Here is a 19,730-nt window from a genome sequence, read left to right as displayed (position 1 = left end):
TAGTAATCATGATAGAATACCACAGTTAGTTTAAATCTGCTTTTACCATAGTCTATCCCAATTACTTCTTGAGATACTAACAAGAAATAATTTCTGTGGAAGTGGCTAAAAAGAACCTACATAAAGTCTGATACTTCCTTGATCATTTCCAGTTTTTCACTGACATTTGGAAGAATTTCACTGAAGCATTTCACATGCAGATAATTTAGGAACAAGGCAAAACCTTTCCCTACCTGCCAGCCTCGTCCTCATGGGGCTTTTTGTTTGTTTGATCAAACCATCCATCCTTCAGAACCTCAGCTGTGATTCAGAGAAACTGTAAACATGCTTACAACAAAAATAAACACAATGTGGCTTTATCATCATAAGCAGAAGACCTCCAAAAAGCCAAAAATATAGCCTATGGAACCATTCCTTTGTAGATAGAGCCCACAGGTGGTGCCTGAGGTCCATCGTCATACACCTATCAGACAACTATTCCACAGCGATGGTCCCTCTCCAATATCCATCCAGCCACAGATTTGGAGTTGAGTGCCTGCACAAACCTACCAAAATCTTACCCCTTTCTACTGACCTCAGCTGTAGTGAAACAGCTCTGGAGTCAGCAGCTCTGATGTGTCAAACCACTTCCTACTCGCGATGGCACGCTCCGCCACGCCGAGCATGAAGCTTGATTTCCTGGATAAAAGCTACTAATACCTGAACAGAAAGCAGCCTTTTTTCTCTCCCGTGGAGCCAGGCAGCAAAACAACTATTTTCTGACCAAAGTCCTCCCTGCACACATGGGGTGATGCTCCTCACTGCTCTAACCATGCAGTGACCGGCTCCTTGGCTTGGTTGGCAGCAGCTCATCGCTTCTGAGGAACTTCACCGTCCTCGGCGGTGCAGGGAAGAGATGTGGACAAGCCCCATGGAGCTCAAGTGCCTTTTGATGTGGCTCTTGTTTGGATTCATCAAGGGGAACAAGCGAGGTAAAAGACTATTTTTGCCTCTTGGGGAGGGAAAATGTGATTTGGGTTTCTTTGTGGGGGTGTTGGAGGATGTTCGCAACATCCCGACCCCTTTCAGCTAAGGAAAGATGTTTAGACCTTAAGGAATTTATTATTCTAAGGAAATGAGAGAAATGGGTTTTGTGGCCACAAACCATTAGCTGCAGAAAATCCAGAGCTTTACAGGATATTTTTTGTCTGAGTAATGTATGTATCCTCCAACTCATCATTGGAACAGTGGGCAGATCAAAGCAGCCTTGGGTAGCTCTTTGAATTAGCTTTTTCCATTTTGCTTGTAAATTCAGCAAATATAAAAATAGACACTGAAATGTCAGTACCTCTGTAGGTAAAATTGATGGCAATGCTATTAGTTAAAGGGCACCATCCTAATTTGCTACAGGTACTACAGATATGAAATATTTTTCAGCCATGCCTCCCAACCAGTGGCACCTATAAACTGTGAATGGAGGCAGCTAATTCATTCAGCTTAATTTTACACATTTATAAATGGTGATATTGCTTATATTTGGCTTGTTTATTGTGACAGGTGTGTACATTGAGAAACAGTCTGGTGATATATATTAGTGTATTTGAATTTTGTTCAAAGGGGGAAAGAAAAGTCTTCCATTCTCAGTGCTCCATAAAAGTGATATTTCCTGCATATTCTGTGATTCTATGATGATGGTGTCCAGGTTGAGAGGTATGAGCACATACAGCCTGAGGCAGGTTCTCAGATATGCTGGTGCTGTAACTGCTGATGGATCATCTTTAGCAGGGCTGGGAATTTTACTCGGGGCTTGCCATCCCAAGGGAAGAGTGTGTTACTAACAACTAAACTCATTAATGCAGGAAGGACCTTCACAAACGTTTAACCCCCAGGTGATTTTTTTTTTTTTGTGTCATTGAAGTGTTTTGCCAGTAAATGCTGTACCTTCTCCTTCACGGGGCATTTTCCCTGGCAAATGAAGTGCCAGTGCCCACGGCAAGTGTTTCAGGGAGTGCAGGAGCATCACTGCGAGACGCTCAGCCAGAGATGCGTCAGTAGGATCAGTTCTGGGATGAGTCAGGTTCCCCAGATCACATTTTCTGTATTACTGTGCCTGGAACATGTTGTGAAATTTCCTGCTGGCAAGTCTCGTTTATCAGAAATCTTTCTGGTTTTTTTTTAAAAAAAAATTAAAAAAAAAGAATAGAGGGGTGTTAGAGCAGTTGCATTTTATGCTGTTTGATGTGATTTAATTTGCTGGTGAATTAATAAATGCAGAGCATTGCATTCTTCACTGTATTACTAAGCTCTTCTTTCCTCAGCTTCCTGTGTTTATTTTCAATGTCTCTCTCAGTGTTTAAACATAACATTTATATATATATTTGTAATTATAGAATATATATATATATGTGTATTTATATAGGTATCTCCCTGCAAATAATATGCTAAGTTAGAAATACCACCTTTTACCAATTAAGGGTTTTTAATTGTAGAGACACCTGAGGTATTGTGGCTGTAAGACCTGTTGTTTTTAATTCCTTAGGAGGATCAACAAGGAGACCTGGGAACAGATATAAGCAAAGTAAAAGGAATAGGCTGGGTCAAAGTGGTCAAAAATCAACCATGTCTCAGCACATATAGTGCTTTTCTTATTATTTTGCCTCTGTCTTTTCAGCTCATCCCAGCATTGCATGTTCAAGTTTGTAAATAGATCCTGCCCTAAACATTGTTTGGCAAAATCCACTACCAGGAATAAGCATAATTAGAGGAAAAAGAATATAAAAAACCCCTTTTTTACAGAACAGTTTCACCAATAGATCTCAAAGTGCTTTGAGAAGGCAAAGTTCTCTGACAAAAAAGTAGGAAAACTAAGGTGTGGGATGATCATTCATTTAATAAAAATTAAACTATTCCTTAGTGTTAAAGAGAAGAGAAATGCCGACTTTCTTGTGAAGATCATCACATTTATCTCCTTTACTCTGCACAGCAGCAATACCTAGAAGCTGCAGGCATGGATTAGGCTTGAAGCAAGGATCAAACACAAGGTAAAAACTGGTCTGTGCTCCTACAACCTTTCCATCTTGCTGTTCATCTCACAGGAATACATTGAATAGATTTGCAAGTGAAACCTGGAAAGGATTAAAACTCACAAAAGAAAGAATTTCATTCAAGTGAATTTCATTCACACAAGATGGGTACCAGATCTCTGTCATTTAAATGAGAGGAATTTCTTTCCCATTATACTTGCATATTAGTGCTGGCTCCCATGGATTTGAAATGCAATGCAGAATACATTAAAGTTGTCAAACATGTACAAGTGTTTCTTGTAAGGTCAACCAGAGAAAAAACCTTTATAAACCTTTCAGCCACAGTGGCCCTCAGCAGCAAAATGCCTAATATACAGCCTCAATAAAAAACAAAGGTTAAAAAAAATTGTTAAATATTGTGATGCTACTGAGGACAAGCAGGTATTACAGAGAGAGATCCTGCAGTATCCACTTCTTCCTTCATCTGGAGAAATTATCTTCCCTCTTCATCAGAGATGAGATGTTATGTCCCTTCCTTTTTTTGCAGAAAAAAATCCACTCTTTATCTACTTCTAGAAAGCCACTGCTTTTGACTTTGCTTGCTATTGCCTTCAGAGTGTTGCAATTTTTTTCTCCCTGCTATTCCTTCTCAATGTACAGCTTTGTTTCTCCTGTTTTCCCTCTTGCATTAAAAGCCCAGCTTTTGGATATTTTCTACCGATATTTTGCATTCCCTGACCCTGGTCCTGAATCTTGGAACAGCCTGGATATCTGAGTCTCTGCTCCGTCTCCTCCATGCTTCTCCAAAACTCACCATTCCAAAATCCTTCCATGGCTTTCCTCACTTGACTCCCTGTTCCTCAGCCCTGCCAGGGTAGCAGCACTCTGTCGTCTGCTGATTTTTCTTTATGTTCTTGATTTGTAAAGCCCTCAGATAAAGAATATACAGAATATACTTTCCCTTGTTATGTGGGAAAGTATTTCATTCAAGGCCAGAAAAATCATCTACATGTACAGAAAATTTCCATCTTCAGAGCTTCAGTGAAAAGCTCCATAACAATGCTAAGTCCAAAAGTCAAATGAGGTGAAATCAAAAAAGCTCCACCAGACCATTTTTTCACTGTTACCCAAGACAGGGACACACACTTGTCAGACCATTCAATTATTTTCAGAGAGGATATTCTCTGCCATCCTTTCAGTCCTACAAAAGGCAAGACTGAGAAAGTTCCAGGCAAAGAAAAGAATCTGAATCTCTGCTGCTGCTTAAAAAGCCAATTTTCTTTCTCAGTAATTTGTTTTTCCTTTTAGATGAAGACAATAAAGGCATGGGTTTTACTGAGGGAGCAGATTTAAGCGAAAATGTAGCCAAATCTATTCAAACCCCAAATGTTGCACACCCAAACAAGGCTTTCATGCATGATATTCTCAAAACCTTACTCTGTGTTCTGCTACCAAACCATGTGTCGTGGTTCCCTTTAAAGAGTTTGATCTCTGTGGCTTCACCACAGAGCCAAGGATGTTATAAACACACAGAAACAAACATAAATGTTCCCCATTCTTCGCTTAGTACATTTTCTATGCAGCACTCTGTGCTCAGGCTAGTTTTTCTCCCTCTCCCTGCTTTAGAAAGCACTCTCCCTCTGTCCTAATGCTCTTTCAATTCCACATTTTCAGTCCAAGTCCCCAGCTCAGCCTCCCTGATAGGGTAGGAGTGAGATTCATCAATGCATTAGGTAAATGACCCTAATTATCAATGTGAGCATGTCACAGCATCCTTCCACCACTGTAGCTGATAAAAACAGAGAAGCACTTTTAAGCTTTGCTTTAGAGAAGTTAAATTAGATGTCTGCTGTCTTCTAGAGAGGTCTACCCAGCTCCACTTCTTACGGAAGGTGCTAAGAAGGCAGATTCCTGAGGCTAAATTATGCTTAGCATGAGAAAGCCTAATCCACTGTCCAACCAACTCTGGCCTTGATGTATATGGAATTGTTTTTTGCATTAGATTCCACTGCCTGGGTCAGTGGCAAACAGCTGGTCAGCATGATGAAGCCAGGAGATAATACAAGTGCATTTCTCCCAAATCTAGTTTTCTGTGGTCCTACAAGAAGTTAATGGACAGCTCCTGCTGGCTTATATTCCAGTTTATTTTATACTACCTTTCCAACAGAGACATTTGTACAGCAAACTCATCAGGCACTGAACTGCCTAGTCCTTAAGATAGGACGTGCCTCCTCTCCACTGCTGGGAATATTCAAACCCATCTCCTGCCTTATAAGGCTGATCTCTCCTCCTTCACTCTTTGCATTAACACTTGTGCCTGGTCAAATGATTTTATAAGATAACATCTGTGTAATCTAATGTATAGCTAAATAAAATCCCATAGACAAATTACCATAAACTTGAGGTCTGCACTCTAGCCCCACAGCTGGCATCTATTCCCAGCTTACAAATCCACATAAACAGTAAATGACATTAATAGGAGGGGAAAGAATCCTGCAGAGCTGAGGCTTGCTTGTTAACAGACCCTTGGGGATTAAGTTTTGAAGTTAGAAAAATTTAATTACCATTTCGGTCCAGTTGTCAGTATCGATTCCTTCTCTTCACTCACACCAGTTTCATCTTCAAGAGGCCATTTAGAGAGCACACAGTTTCACACAGCACATGAATCCTCAGGGCTGCTCTGCCTCTACAGACACATCTGGGGAAATATCTTCATTTTGGCCTCGTTTGATTTCTTGCTCTCTCTGGGGAGAGGTGCTTTTCCTCTCTGAACTGGGCAGCTGTGTGAAGTGCCTGGTTTCTTCCACTGCTTCTGCCCAAATCTTCAGAACATCCAGTTTCCTACTGATCCTGTCTTACTGCCTTCGTATTTAGGGGAAAATCATCCTATTTCTGCACCTTGACATTTTAATTTCACGTCAGAATAATGTCAGTGCTGGTGACACACAGCCACGTGACAGAGGAAATTCTGAGTTCAGGTTATCATGGTGTGACTCACTGTCTGTGTTTTACCTAATGCTAAAAATACCTGTTACAAAATTTTCCCTGTTCACTTCTCACGAACAAAAGGTGTTGTTCTGATGCCTCATCTATCACTGCTCTGCCAACTCAGACATGAAAAAAGTAGGCAGGAGAGCTTCATAAATCCTAATACTAAGAGCAGTTTTGTGGTTGGGTCCGTAACATACGTGAATGGGAATCCTCAGGGAAGAAATGAAGTGCTGAAAGAACTAATGCTGATGTAGCTACTGGGTTTCTTTCCCTCCACTAAGTCCTGTGTGATACCAGACAGCTGATGTGGATGTCGAGGGGCTCTGAAACACCTCAAATAGCATCAGGCTTCTTAGCTTAAGCAGGGATAGCAGGAATCCCACCTATGTTTTGGCTCAGATGACAAGGCTTGCAGGTCTCAAAAAACTTATCAACTTCTCTGACCCCCAGGAGAGGCAAAAATACTTTTTATGTTTCATGGATGTCTATTGTCTGAATTCACTATTGTCTGAGTTCTCCTTCTAATTCCAAGGGTTTGTCTCCATCTACTTCATAATTATAATTGAAACCATCTCCAGAATTTCCAGAATTGCTGTAGGCACTAAAAATCCACTAATATGGGGAGAAACAGAAATTCCCCTCTGCCTCAGGAGAGCTACGTGTTTTCACAATTCTGCAGCTGATAGAAGGGGTAAATCCCATGAATACAATTACATCAACCTCTCTGGTCCATTCAGTACCTCTAAGTTCAGAGAAATGCATTCCCAGGGTACTTTTGGAGCGTGGGAGATGAGAATGGTAGGTAGAGAGATGACGAATCTTGTGAATTAAGGAAAGGGAGAACAGTGGACGTTGGGATTGAAAGAGAAAAAATTAGTGACACTGAACACCTCACCATGGGGATGAAAAATTAGAATACGTGGGCAGGGAAAATGAGGATGCAAACAGAACCTCAAGAGCTATGAAGGCTATGTGGGGGGCAGTATTTTAAACCAATACTAGCAGGAGTCCAGCCCTGGAGCAGCTCTGTTGGATGCAGAACCCAATGAAAGCTGGGTTGTGCAAAATTGAGCCACCACAGGCTGCGAGGCAGGTTCTGCCCAGGTTTGCTGGCTTTTTGTAAGATGAATATCTTTGTATCACACCAACTCAAACAAATGGACAGACTAATTCCCAACCAGGTGCAAAACAGCAAAAAAAAAGAGCAAAGTTAATTTCCTCTAAAAATCAGAATTCTAGTGAAGGAGTAAATCTATACTGCAAATCCCTAGTTCCCTGCCTTCTTCCCATTCCTTGGCTCTTTTACCACCCACACAGCAAGGATGGTGATTTTTTTAGGAGCAAACCATGCAGTTTCCTTGGGCACAAGGATGGAATGAAGTTTTAGGCATGCTTCACTCCAGAGATCATCCTGTGTAGGGAATATGATCCAAGACCTCACCAGGTCTGCTTCCTCTCTGCACAGTCTTCCCATATTGTACCAGGAGGTCCCATGGCATGAAACACAAGAAAGACATTGATGGGCTGGAGCATGTCCAGAGAAGGGCAATGGAGCTGGGGAAGGGTCTGGAGCACAAGTCTGATGAGAAGTGTCTGAGGGAGCTGGGGAGGGGCTCAGCCTGGAGAAAAGGAGGCTCAGGGTGGACCTTATCACTTCAACCTGACAGGAGGTTGTATGGGTTGCATGTTGAGTGCCTACCTGTTCTCGAAAGATGAGTAGAAGACCACTTAAAGACAAGCACATCTGAAGATATATAAGATACTTTGGGACAGTGAAGAGCAATAATGGCAATGGGTATCTTGCAATATCCATATTATTCATGCACAGCTCCTCCCAGTGTGAAGACTGGTACAGCAAAAACCCCAAAAGCTGGTGACTTTGATATCAAACACATTGGTGAGGAGCAATAGCATGTGAAGAGAACCCAATGTTTTGAAAGGTTATGATGGTTGCTAAGGAGAAGGTTCTTGAAAGTGAAAGCAAAATATTTGACGTGAGAGTGAAGCAGATAGAACTCAAAGGGAGGCAAGAAGAAGGTCACAATGAGATCTAGGAAATTAATCTATCAAAATTCTTTCTGAATCAGAGACAGGAATATGGTAAAGGCCAAAGAAGTAGATGCTGCAGCTATTTAGGTGTGAGAAGAGGTTTTTTTGAGTGATGTGGATGGCATTAAAAGGCTGGATCCTAGGAAGGTTGCAATGTGGGTGAGCTGATCCAGCCTGGTGGGCTTTGCTCGCCATCTCCCATGTGCACCATTTCTGCACAGTCCTTGTCTGATGTGTGCAAGTTCAGAAGAACCCAACTTCATTTGATCATCAACTAAAACAGTGTTTGCCCTTTATGATGAGTAGGTTAAATGTTGTGGGTTTTCTTAAGAAGACACTAATGAGTTGTAGGTTTGAGTGCCTTGTGCTGAGATTCACATCTGCAGTCTGCTTCAAAGAGGCTTTTGAAGTCTTGAGGGAAACATGCTTTTAGCTTTCAGGGAAAGTGAGAGTACATGATCTCAACTTGCTGCTAATCTGATAACTCTTTAATTTTAATCACCCTGACAGTCTGTGGTAAACCATGTGGTTAACTATTTCGCGTGCAGTTGCTTCTCTCAAAGCCACAGTCTGATGTAGTTTACAAAGCGAATCCTTTGATAGCACGAAGATACAAGGGGATTAAAACATCCCTTATGCAGATTAGTTTTTAAGCTGCTCACGTGTTTTTCACTGCTGCCTTCTTCAAACTTTGTGACTTTTACTAAAGCAGCAAGATGATGAAAAGTAAAAAGGGCATAAAAGATCAAAGCGAGGAAATGAAAGAAAAGGGCATTGCAGGGCTGGGGCTGGGAGCTGCAGGTTCAGTTGCTGTTGGTCTTTCAAGGAGAAGGCACTTTGGGAGTCAAGGGCAGACACCAGATGATGAACAGCTATCAGGGATTCAGGAACCTTTCGCAGTCATTCTCAGTGGTTGCTAAGGCTGCATTAATTACGGCTGCAGAAAATGTGAGGACAAGATGACTAAGAAATTTTACTCATAATAGCTGTTACTATAATGCACAAGCATAAAGGGCCACAGATCATGCACCCAAAGATGCAGAGCGCCAGCCCTATTGCAACCAGCCTATCTTATCTTATAATTTCTCAGCCTTTAGTCCTTAAATAATCATTAAGTACTGCTTTTATCAACTTCTGGGTCTCCAACTCAGATTCAGTGGGCTTTTCAAGTGCACTGAAATGATCTAACTTAATTCATTCCAACTTACTGAGAAGTGTATTTAGATGTGATTTGCTGATGACACAACATTTCACGTCCTTGTTTTGGGACACGTTACATTTGCAAACTTATTTCACAGTAAGCTGCTCTTTGGTGTACTCAGACAGAACTGCGAGTCTACACCCATTCCCAGGATTTGCTTATAGATGATTGCAACTTTTAATACCTTAGTTTGGTTCATTGTGCCTCACTCCATAGGCTCAGGGCTGCACACTCTGGTCCCACTAACTGCTCTCCAATATGATTGTGTACAGCTTCATCAAGAAAATGTTGGTAGTATTTCGTGTTGCCCATCTGCTGGACATGTCTGGTATTCAGAAGACAGAAAGATGTGAGATGGATAAAGCAGAATGACAGGCTGTCCTGATTCTTGGGCTTTCCGTTTGCAGAAGGTTGCCCAGATCCTCCAAGGATTGAATTTGCTGATGTTACTGCTGAAATGTATGTGCCAGGGACCAAGATGTACTATGTATGTGACAGTGACTATGACAGAAAAAGTGGCCATCACCCAGGAATTCAGTGTAACAGTGGACAGCAGGGTGCCTTTTGGGACTACAGTGGATTTGAATGCATTGGTAAGTGAGTGTTGTCCTTTTCCTATACATGGAGGTGTTTTTCCAATGCATTAGTTGGTACAAAACACAGCTGGGCATTAACAAATGATCTTTTGTGCTTACCTTTGCAAGTTAGAACTTGAAGCAGTTCCATCCCACCTCTGAAAGTTTGGGTGCTCTGGCTTTGTTCTTCTCTTTGTCCTGCTGTAATTCAGCAAATGTAACTTCTCCTCAGATAAGAACACTTTGCTGTCAACGGGTCCCACGGCCGAGTTACATTTTAAACAGAAGCCAGAGAGTGAAGCACAAAGCCCTGCACCCCAGAAGCAAGAAAACTTTTCAGAGTTTGATCAGAAAGGTGAGTAGGAGCCCATCCATTACTGTAAGACCTTGTAGAGGTGTTTTTCCAATGAGTTAGTTAATATAAGACACAGCTGCGCACCGCTCTAACAAATGATCTTCTGCACTTATCTTTGCAAGTTAGAACTTTAAACAGTTCTATCCCACCCCTCAAAGTTTGGGTGCTCTGGCTTTGCTCTGGTATTCATCCTACTGTAATTCAGCAAGTGTAACTTCTAGCACAGACAAGAAAATTTTGTTGCCAACAGCTCCCACAATGGAGTTAGAATTTACACAGAAACCAGAAATTAAAACAAGGAGCCTTGCACCCTAGAAGCAAGAAGACTTTTCAGAGTTTGCCCAAAATTGTGAATAAGAGCCCATCCAATAATGTAACACTTCTCACACTGATTTCCATGGAAGCAGTGTAAGAGTGCTGAGTAATATTTAACTGCTTTGCAGACAGAGGGAAAAAAACAGTTGCTGTAATATCTTGACCAAGTAAGTGATATGATGTAAGCAAATGAGTATTTTATATCCTAACCAAGAATTAGGAAGGCTTGGTATATCCTGCTTGTCTGTACTTTGTAAGAATGCAAATCATAATTCTCAAGAGCAAAAGCAGTGTGTGAAATCTATCTGCTTTAGCCGTGTGCTGCCTTCTGATCCCACAGATTTTTGTGGTCCCCCCAAGACTGTTCCACATGCCTCCATAAGAGTGAAGAAACCCTATTACACGGGACAAATGCTACATTTCAAATGCCAGAGTGGTTATGATAAGCGACCCCCCACCTCTGGCACCAGCACGTGCGAGAACGTGAACGGCAACATCACCTGGACCCCCCTCGACATGAGATGCACCAACACGTGGCCACCACAGACTGTTGAACCAGGTGAGATGGTTTTTATTGCACCACATCACTGTCATGGCCTGTTCATGCAGGGTCCAGACCACCCAACTCAGCATATCAATCCTAGGGAACAACCTACTGGGGGGTTCGGGATGGAGGGATCAGGTAACTCAGAGCTCTGACATGATGTCATTTCTGACTGCTGGAGATGACACCTCTGGGGAGGACACAGCTGCATCCTACTTTGTCTTTCATACTAACTGCAAAATTGCATCTGTGACTGCACTGAGGGGCTCTCTCTGGGCATCAAGCAGAACTACTGAAGGTGGACAGACCCAGCTGTGCACACCCTCTACAGTCCACAGGCTTCTATTACCCTCCTCTGGGTCAGTGAAGTGAAATAAATTTTAATGAGGTGGGAGCCAATGCAAGGACAACACGAGAGGACTTTTCCTACCAACAGACTGGAGAGAAAAAAAAAACAGGTTTCACCAGTACTTTGAGCTTTAAGAGGAAAATAATCTTACAGAACTGTAAATGTCTACTGCATGGGTGCCCACATCTGAGTTGGATTGCCTTTATAACCAACAGAGGGGATAGGTGTTGGTGGCGCTCTGTTAGCTGCCCTATTTCACATCTATTTTAGATGAATTATCCCTTGCAAAGGCTTGTTTCTCCCCAGTGACTATAGGTCAGCCTGGAGGACTATCTCAGAGGCCACCCAGAACAGTAGGTGAGAGGAATTCCAGCCCTTGTGACCACACCAGACCATGTGGCAGAGCAGGATGGTTTGGGCAGGTCCTTTTGTTTGCAGAGTGACCTCTCAGGTGACAATTGGCCATTGTTGGCTCTCCTTGCTACTCTGATTGTAAGAATGAATGGCCTGATTCACCTGACACTCTCTTTCAGCATTAACCCAGGACTTTCTCCCCTATTTCATAGATCCCTCTGTTTCCGTGTGGTGCCCAGTTCAGAGTGTTCCAGGTACATCAGTAACAATGTGTTGTCTGGTCTTTCCTCTTCCATCACAACAGTAATATTTTTTCCATTGAAAATTTTGCTTGGTACTATCAGGGTGAAAGCACTTCTTGCTGTATGTTGCTAATCCACCAACATACCAGTCCTAGAAAATGATACAACCTATTGAATGGTCAGAAATTATAAGTATTTTAAAATTACAAATACTTCAAAATTTTAAAATTAGGATTATGAATGAAAAACATGAAACTAGAAAATGAAATAGGCCCCCAGCTTTTAATTCAGCAGAACAATAATTCCAGTTTCCTGCAAAATGCACTCAAACCTAAGCAAGGTCAGGTCCTTGTAATTAGAGCACCAAACATTTATTCCCCTAAAGTGTTGCCTTTCTATTTGTTATGATGTGATATCTTCAGTGAAGCTTGATAAGAAATATCCTCCCCTTTCTCAGTTCTTCCCCCAGCGCTCAGCACAAAGAGATTTATCAACAGACCACTCTTGCAGAACCTCTTGTTAAAAACCTCCATATCTCATACTGGCACAAGTTCAGAGATTCCTTTCAGGGATAAGAGAGAAATCCGATGAATTTTTTGCACCGGGGAAGTTCTGGCTTATATTTCTGGGCACAAACATGTCCTATTTGAAACCATGTTTGCAAATCCTAGCTTGGCACTCTGAAAGTCATCCTTCCCAATCTCATATGAAATAGAGATCTTAGATGGATCCCATTCCAGTTCACTTCATGTCCACCATTAACAGATATCATATCAGCACATATGTTGATATCCAGGCTGGAAACATCTACTGATGGCTGAAAAACAAACATGGCAATTATTAATTCTTCTGTGCAGAGGGGGAGCCATCAGACTCTACCCTCACCACTGCTTTGATGCTGGAGCAAGCTGGTTCTTTGCCTGACTGTGTCCTCATCACTGCTCTGATGCTGTTTGTCAGAAGAGAAAACTGACACAAAAATCAAGAACTTCTCTCTCTTCATAGGTTTGACTCATCCATCCCTTTCCTCCTCAGTGACACTGCCAGTGACAGGTATGTCATTTTGTTGAAGACTTCACTCAATCACCCAGAGCAGTTATTTTGCCTTTCAATTTGCTGTTCTACCAAACAGCTCTATTTCTGTTAGAAAAGCTAATAAATATACTTCAAGAAAAACCTACATCCATGTATTGGGCAAGTTACTAGAGACAGCATAAACAGATTATTTAAGCACTTAAGCTTTTTATAAAGAAGATTTCTTAGGCTCATAAGGGATGTAAAAGAAAACAGATCAACCAAAAGCCTAGTTTTTAAATTAAACCATTTTCAGATTCTTCTCTGAGACTTTCTGTGAATTCAGTGAATCACTTCAACTGGAAAAAAAAAGTAAATATTTCAAGGATGTGTTCCTTTCACATTTTCAGAGGAATAAAAAAAAAGATGGTCGAACAAAACATTTCCTCCCAGCTAAACTGATGCATTTAGATCAGTCTGCAGAGATTTTCTTCTCCCCCTTCCCCATCTTCCATTCAGCCATTAGCCTCTGAAATAGAAATTGTCTCTTACTATGCCCGTGTTCAAGACTTTGCACAAGGGCTCTTGATTCCAGCTGGAGTCTGCCCATGACTGTGGTGCACATTATAATGAGGAGAAATAATGGTGTGACATAAAGGAAGGAAGGATTTTGCAAATTACTCCAGAGACCACAACATGAGTAGTCCCTGGCCATTTGGCTGTGGTCAATCTCTAGTTGCCCAAGTCACCTCTGGCTAGGTCCTGTTTGCCCCAGGGAGCAAAGCAATGGGGCAACATGGAAAAATTCTGCAATTATTAAGATAACACCAGATGCTAACGGTATTGATTTTCTGTTCTAACAGCTATCTGTTTTGTCCTGCTTGTCATTCTTGCTGTCTTTGTGTGACTCATCAAGCAGACAACACGGTAAGTGGGATGGAACGAGGGAAATGTGAAATCTAAGCAAAAAATCCCCAGCAGTGGAAGAGTTATTGACAGATCAGCCACCTCCCCATTGCACTGCTTAAATTTCTGAATACCTTCTTTGGTATTAAATAAGTGACCCTGGGTTTTGGGTTGTCTGGTTCAGCTATCAAGCACTGGCACAAGGAAAGGAGGAAGCAGAGCTTTTGAAATCAAAAAACTTTGTAACGGGTTGCCCAGAGAGGTTGTGGGCTCCTCATACCTGGAAGTGTTCAAGGCCAGGCTGGATGGGCCTCTGAGCAGCCTAGTGGAAAGATATCCCTGCCCAAGGCAGGGGGGGTTGGAACTAGATTACCTTTAAAGGTCCCTTCCATCCCAAATCAGTTATTCTATGATTCTAAAAAGCACGCTTTGTCCCATCCAGTGTGAAAGTGAGAATGACAGTTCGAACAATGGGCAGAAAATTAACCCCATGGGGAAATTAGGGCTAATTATGCAAATATGTGGGTTTCAGATAAATTTGCACAGTCAGTCTTTCTCTCCCTGGCTAACTAACCTGTGGGAAGTCTGGGGAGCATCTGCCACCACAACCACGTAATTCTGTTTCCCTCATCCCCCTGATTTCTGAGTCGTGTCATGACAACTTTGGGCTTCAGACCTATTTTAGTCTGGCCTCCTGGCTGTTTCTGTTACTACACTGAGATGCACCAAGGCTGTTCCTGTTCACGGGCTCCTCAGCCTTATTAAGCCAAGATGTCCCTATCTGACATTTGAGAGTTCTCCTCTTCTCCTCCCTCTTTGCTAATCCTCCTCCCCATTTCTCTTCATGTTCCTTACTAATAACTGGTTGCTCTTCTTCTTAGCTGAGTGAGGATTTTTCTTAAAAAGGAGGAAGGGAGGACCTTGTGAAACCACATCAGCAGTGGATTTTTGCCAGTTCATGACAGGATGAAACCATATAAAGCGAAGACAATATTTTGAAGCATGCTTTAGTGAAGATGGTCAAGCATGGTGCAGATTGTAGGATTTTGGGCCATTGTACGATTTCTGAAAATATAGTAAGTGAAAAAGCGTCAAGAATTATCTACATTTTACTGGCCCTGTGGTGGAAGAAGTGATGAAATTGCTGATATCAGACAAGATAGTAACTGAGTAATAAATGAAATAGGAACTGAAATCCTAAGTGGTGTCTTCTGCAAAAAGTACTCTATGGTTTCTCATAGTAAATATAGAAGAAGCCATAGAAAACTTACTTCTTCCCTCCTGTAGTAAAGTATTTTTCCCATTGTAGGGAAGACTTCTCAGGGAATTGGGGTATTCAGATGCAAACTTGTGAAGTTGATGACTTGTCACAGAAGAACACAGGTTGGTGCAGCAACTCCAAGACCACCAGTGGCAAAAGAGGAGGAAGCCTGGACACTCAAATCCAGTGTGTGAAGGAGGCAGAAAATATTGAAGCTTAATTCTTGTGGGGATAGAGTGACTTTCCACCTACAGAGTACTGGTTGAAGGAGTGCACCCCATCACTGACAGGTGGGGAGAGACCCCTGCCTGAAACTGCTTCCCAAAAACACTTCTCCCTGTCCTGGCATGTAGCAGATGCATTGGTAATATAACTGCAGCCCCTCCCAAGTGACCAGGAGTACATATGGGCCACTTGACCAACTATATTAGATGGTGGCACTCTCATTTCAGCCCACACAACACCTTCTCCACAAACAGACCTGCTTTGCTAGACACCTGATGTCCTCCCCACCCCTTCCCTACTCAGATGGGTCAAATGCAGTCACGCTTTTCTCTTTCTCAAACTGTTCCTCTCGGAAATTAAACCCATTTACCCCCCTGCACACAGGCTGAAAATGTGACTGGATTCACTTATAGTTCACTATATACATGCATTCATCATCATCCCCCTCTTCCCAACTATTTTGGGCTAGTCCCTTCCACAACAGTTACTACGTTATTGCTCCAGCTCAGACAAGGATGCTGCAGATTGTGGCAGCTGATTAGTTTGACAGCTTCTTTCATAGCTGCAGAGAGCGAGAGAACCCAGAGCAAAGGCATTTGAGGACAGGCTCAAACACACACGATACTTGACATGTACTTATAAATTACTGGGAATTGGTGAAGCCTGAATCGTTCTTCTGCCTTTTTTTAGCCACCTCAGCCTGGTAAGATGGGTTTCATCTGTCTGACTGCAAGTGTCTGTGTCTGAGGCAGGCAATGGGAAGGAACAAGTCCCTTTAGAGAGCAGTTTGTCTCACCCTATTGCCTAAATATGTGTAATAATAAATATGTATTATATATTATAATAATAAATATATTATTATGTAATATATGTATCTGTATATTTCTTTATTCACACGCAGGATCACTCTTGAGGAAAAAAGGCAACGCAGAAAGAACCGTATATTGCAGAATACACCATCTAAGGAATCTTTCTGCTGTGCCTTTTGCAATCGGATATGTCTGTCACGTATTGGCCTCATAAGCCACCAGCGTGCCTGTAGCAAATGCGGATAGAGCCTTCCCAGATCTTCGTTCGCGAAGCCTAGCCATGATATTTCTTTATTTAGGCCACGTATACACACACAGACACCTATGCACACACAGATATATAGATATAGATATAGATATACAGATAAAATTATTTGTGGTCTACTGACACCTGTTTCTCTGCCTTGACTTGAACGATCCCGGATTGACCAGATTAACTATAAATGCTTACATGGCATATGACAAAAGCCAAATGGTTTATAATTCAGAAGGCATGAGGTCTTGGTGCAGTTTTTTATTTTAAGATAAAATGTATATGTCATTCTTTTACTGGTTTGTATTCGTGTTGACTTATTCTCACTCTATAGCCTTGATATTTATATTTCCCATGGCTTTTTTTATTCCTGTTGGAATAGGACTTATTTGTAATACGTCTTTTACCGAGTAAACGCTCAGTCAGGTCGCGGATTGCACTAAGTTGGGTGGGAGTGTTGATCTGCTGGAGGGTGGGAAGGCTCTGCAGAGGGATCTGGACAAGCTGGATCAGCAGGCCAAGACTAATTGGACGAGGTTCAACAAGACCAAGGGGCGGGTCCTACACTTTGGCCACAATAACCCTGTGCAGCACTGCAGGCTGGGGACAGAGTGGCTGGAAAGTGGCCCAGTGGAAAAAGACCTGGGGGTGCTGGTCAACAGCAGCTGAACATGAGCCAGATGTGTCCAGGTGGCCAAGAAGGCCAGTGGCATCCTGGCTTGTATCAGTGACAGTGTGGCCAGCAGGACTAGGGAAATGATTGTCCCCCTGTACTCGGCACTGGTGAGGCCACACCTCGAGCGCTGTGTCCAGTTCTGGGCCCCTCACTGCAAAAAGGACATTGAGGTGCTGTGTCAAGTCCAGGGAAGGGCAACAAAGCTGGTGAAGTGTTGAGAGGGCATGTCCTGTGAGGAGTTGCTGTGGGAGCTGGGGCTGTTCAGCCTGGAGAAAAGGAGGCTCAGTGGAGACCTTATAGCTCTCTACAACTCCCTGACAGGAGGTTGTATCCAGGTGGGTGTTGGCCTCTTCTCCCAGTCAACCAATGACAGTATGAGAGGACACAGTCTCAAGCTGCCCCAGCAGAGGTTCAGATTGGACCTCAGAAAGAATTTCTTCACAGAAAGAGTGATTAAACACTGAAACAGGCTGCCCAGGGAGGGTGGTGAAGTATTCAAGAAATGACTGGACATGTTACTTAGCGCTGTGCTCTCGTTGACAAGGTGGTGATTGTTCAAAGGTTGGACTTGATCATCTTGGAGGTCTTTTCTGACCAAATTGATTCTGTGATTCTGTAATTCTCTGATATGGCCCTTCACTCTGAATGAGAAGGAAGGTTTGAAGAGAAAAGTAGAGGAAGCAAGGGTAAAGAAAGCAATTTTCCTCTTCAGGCATCCCTTTTCTTCTGAGAAGGTCTACAGGCATGGATGGCATAAAAGGAGAGACTGACCAAAGAGGTCAGTGTTGTTGGAAGCGTGGGGAGTAGCCATTCACACAGGCAGTGGGTTTTCAGAAGGAAACTCTCCATTTGACAGTGCTGTCTTCTGCATGCTTGGAAGCATAAAAACACAACTTGGTTTTAAAAGAGGGCTTTTAATTTATGTTAGATGTGAAAGTACCTGTGTATTTGATGTGTGCTTTGCAAAGAGAGGTGTGTGCTCAGGCTAGTTCACAGATTTCCATTTTATGAGTCTTATCTGTTATATAATGGTTTCATAAAGAAAATTCTGGCAACATCATTGACACTGAGAAATTTTTATGTGCAATATGTAGGAGTGTTCCTCCCGTGCCACACGAGTAGGAGCTGTGTGCTGGAGTGATCTGTGTTACTGACTGCACTTCATGGGGCTGAAGGATGGGCAGTTTTGGATCCACTGTTTGCAGCCATATGCCAGGATAAAAGCTGAGAGAGTTGGGTGTATTCAGCCTGGAGAAGAGAAGGCTCCAGGGAGACCTTAAAGCCTCTTCCAGTATCTACAGGGGCTTCAGCAGAGCTGGAGAGGATCTTTTGACAAGGATATGGAATGACAGGATATATTGGATTTGTGTAGCCAGGTTTTGATAGTGTGGGGGCTACAGGGGTGGATTCTGTGAGAAGCTGCTGGAAGCTTCCCCCATGTCTGGTAGAGCCAATGCCAGCCAGCTCCGGGATGGACCTGCTGCTGGCCAAGGCTGAGCTAATCAGGAATGACAGTAACACCTCTGGGATAATGTATTTAAGAGAGAAAAACAAAAGTTATTGAGTAGATGTAATTGCGGCCAGAGTGTGAACACGTGAACAACAATGCAGACACCAAGGTCAGTGCAGAAGGAGGGGCAGGAGGTGCTCCAGGCACCGGAGCTGAGGTTCCCCTGCAGCCTGTGGTGCAGCCCATGGTGAGACAGCTGTGCCCCTGCAGCCCAGGGAGGACCACAGGGGTGCAGAGACCCACCTGCAGCCCATGGAGGAGCCCCTGCTGGAGCAAGTGAATGCCTGAAAGAGGCTGTGAACCCATGGGAAACCCAAGCTGGAGCAGGGTCTTGGCAGGGACCTGCTGACCCGTGGAAAGAGGAGCCCATGCTGGAGTAGGTTTTCCTGGTAGGACTTGTGGCCCCGTGTGGACCCACACTGGAACACCTTGTGCCTGAAGAACTGCACCCCATGGAAAAGAGACCCACATTGCAGCAGTTTGTGAAGAACTGTTGACTGTGGGATTGACCCATGTTTTGGAGTTCATGGAAGACTGTCTCCCGTGGAGGGACCCCACACTGGAGCAGGGGAAGGACTCCTCTCCCAGAGCAGAGGCAGGAACAACATGTGATGAACTGATCATAACTCCCTCTCCCCATCTCCCTTTGTTGCTGGAGGAGGAGGAGGTAAAATCCACGAAGTAGAGAGGCCTGGGGGGAAGGTGTTTTTAGGATTTATTTTACTTCTCATTATCCTGCTCTGACTTTGTTAGTAATAAATTTAATTAATATCCCCAAGTTGTGTCTTTTTTGCCCATGACACTATTTGGTGAGTGATCTCTTCTGGCTGTTTTCTCAACTCATGAGTCCTTTGTTATATTTTCTCTCTCCTGTCCAGTTGAAGCGGGAAGTGATAGAGCAACTTTGGTGGGTACCTGGCATCCAGGCAGGGACAACCCACTACACAGGACAAAGGGAAATGGCTTTAAACTGACAGAGGGCAGGGTTAGATTAGGTATGAGGGATCAATTCTTGGATATGAGGGTGGTGAAGCACTGGCACAGGCTGCCCAGAGAAAATGTGGATGCCCCATCCCTGGAAGTGTCCAAGGCCAGGTTG

General features: G+C 43.1%; 1 protein-coding gene across 1 annotated transcript; it reads left to right on the top strand.

The window, feature by feature from the left end:
- The first annotated feature begins 851 nt into the window (after positions 1 to 851).
- Positions 852 to 14,860, top strand: LOC113997819 (interleukin-2 receptor subunit alpha-like). The gene is made up of 7 exons (XM_039383490.1): positions 852 to 971; positions 9,651 to 9,836; positions 10,051 to 10,173; positions 10,829 to 11,047; positions 12,983 to 13,030; positions 13,855 to 13,918; positions 14,779 to 14,860. The coding sequence occupies exons 1-6, from the start codon at positions 896 to 898 to the stop codon at positions 13,896 to 13,898; spliced, it is 696 nt and encodes a 231-aa protein (XP_039239424.1). The 5' UTR covers positions 852 to 895; the 3' UTR covers positions 13,899 to 13,918; positions 14,779 to 14,860.
- The last annotated feature ends 4,870 nt before the right edge of the window (positions 14,861 to 19,730 follow it).

This window comes from Pipra filicauda, unplaced genomic scaffold, assembly GCF_003945595.2.
Source record: "Pipra filicauda isolate LSUMZ 115617 unplaced genomic scaffold, ASM394559v2 scaffold311_size1313980_pilon, whole genome shotgun sequence".
NCBI classification, from domain to species: Eukaryota; Metazoa; Chordata; class Aves; order Passeriformes; family Pipridae; genus Pipra; species Pipra filicauda.
Note: the sequence above shows the minus strand (reverse complement) of the source record. Positions and strands in the feature narration are given on the sequence as shown.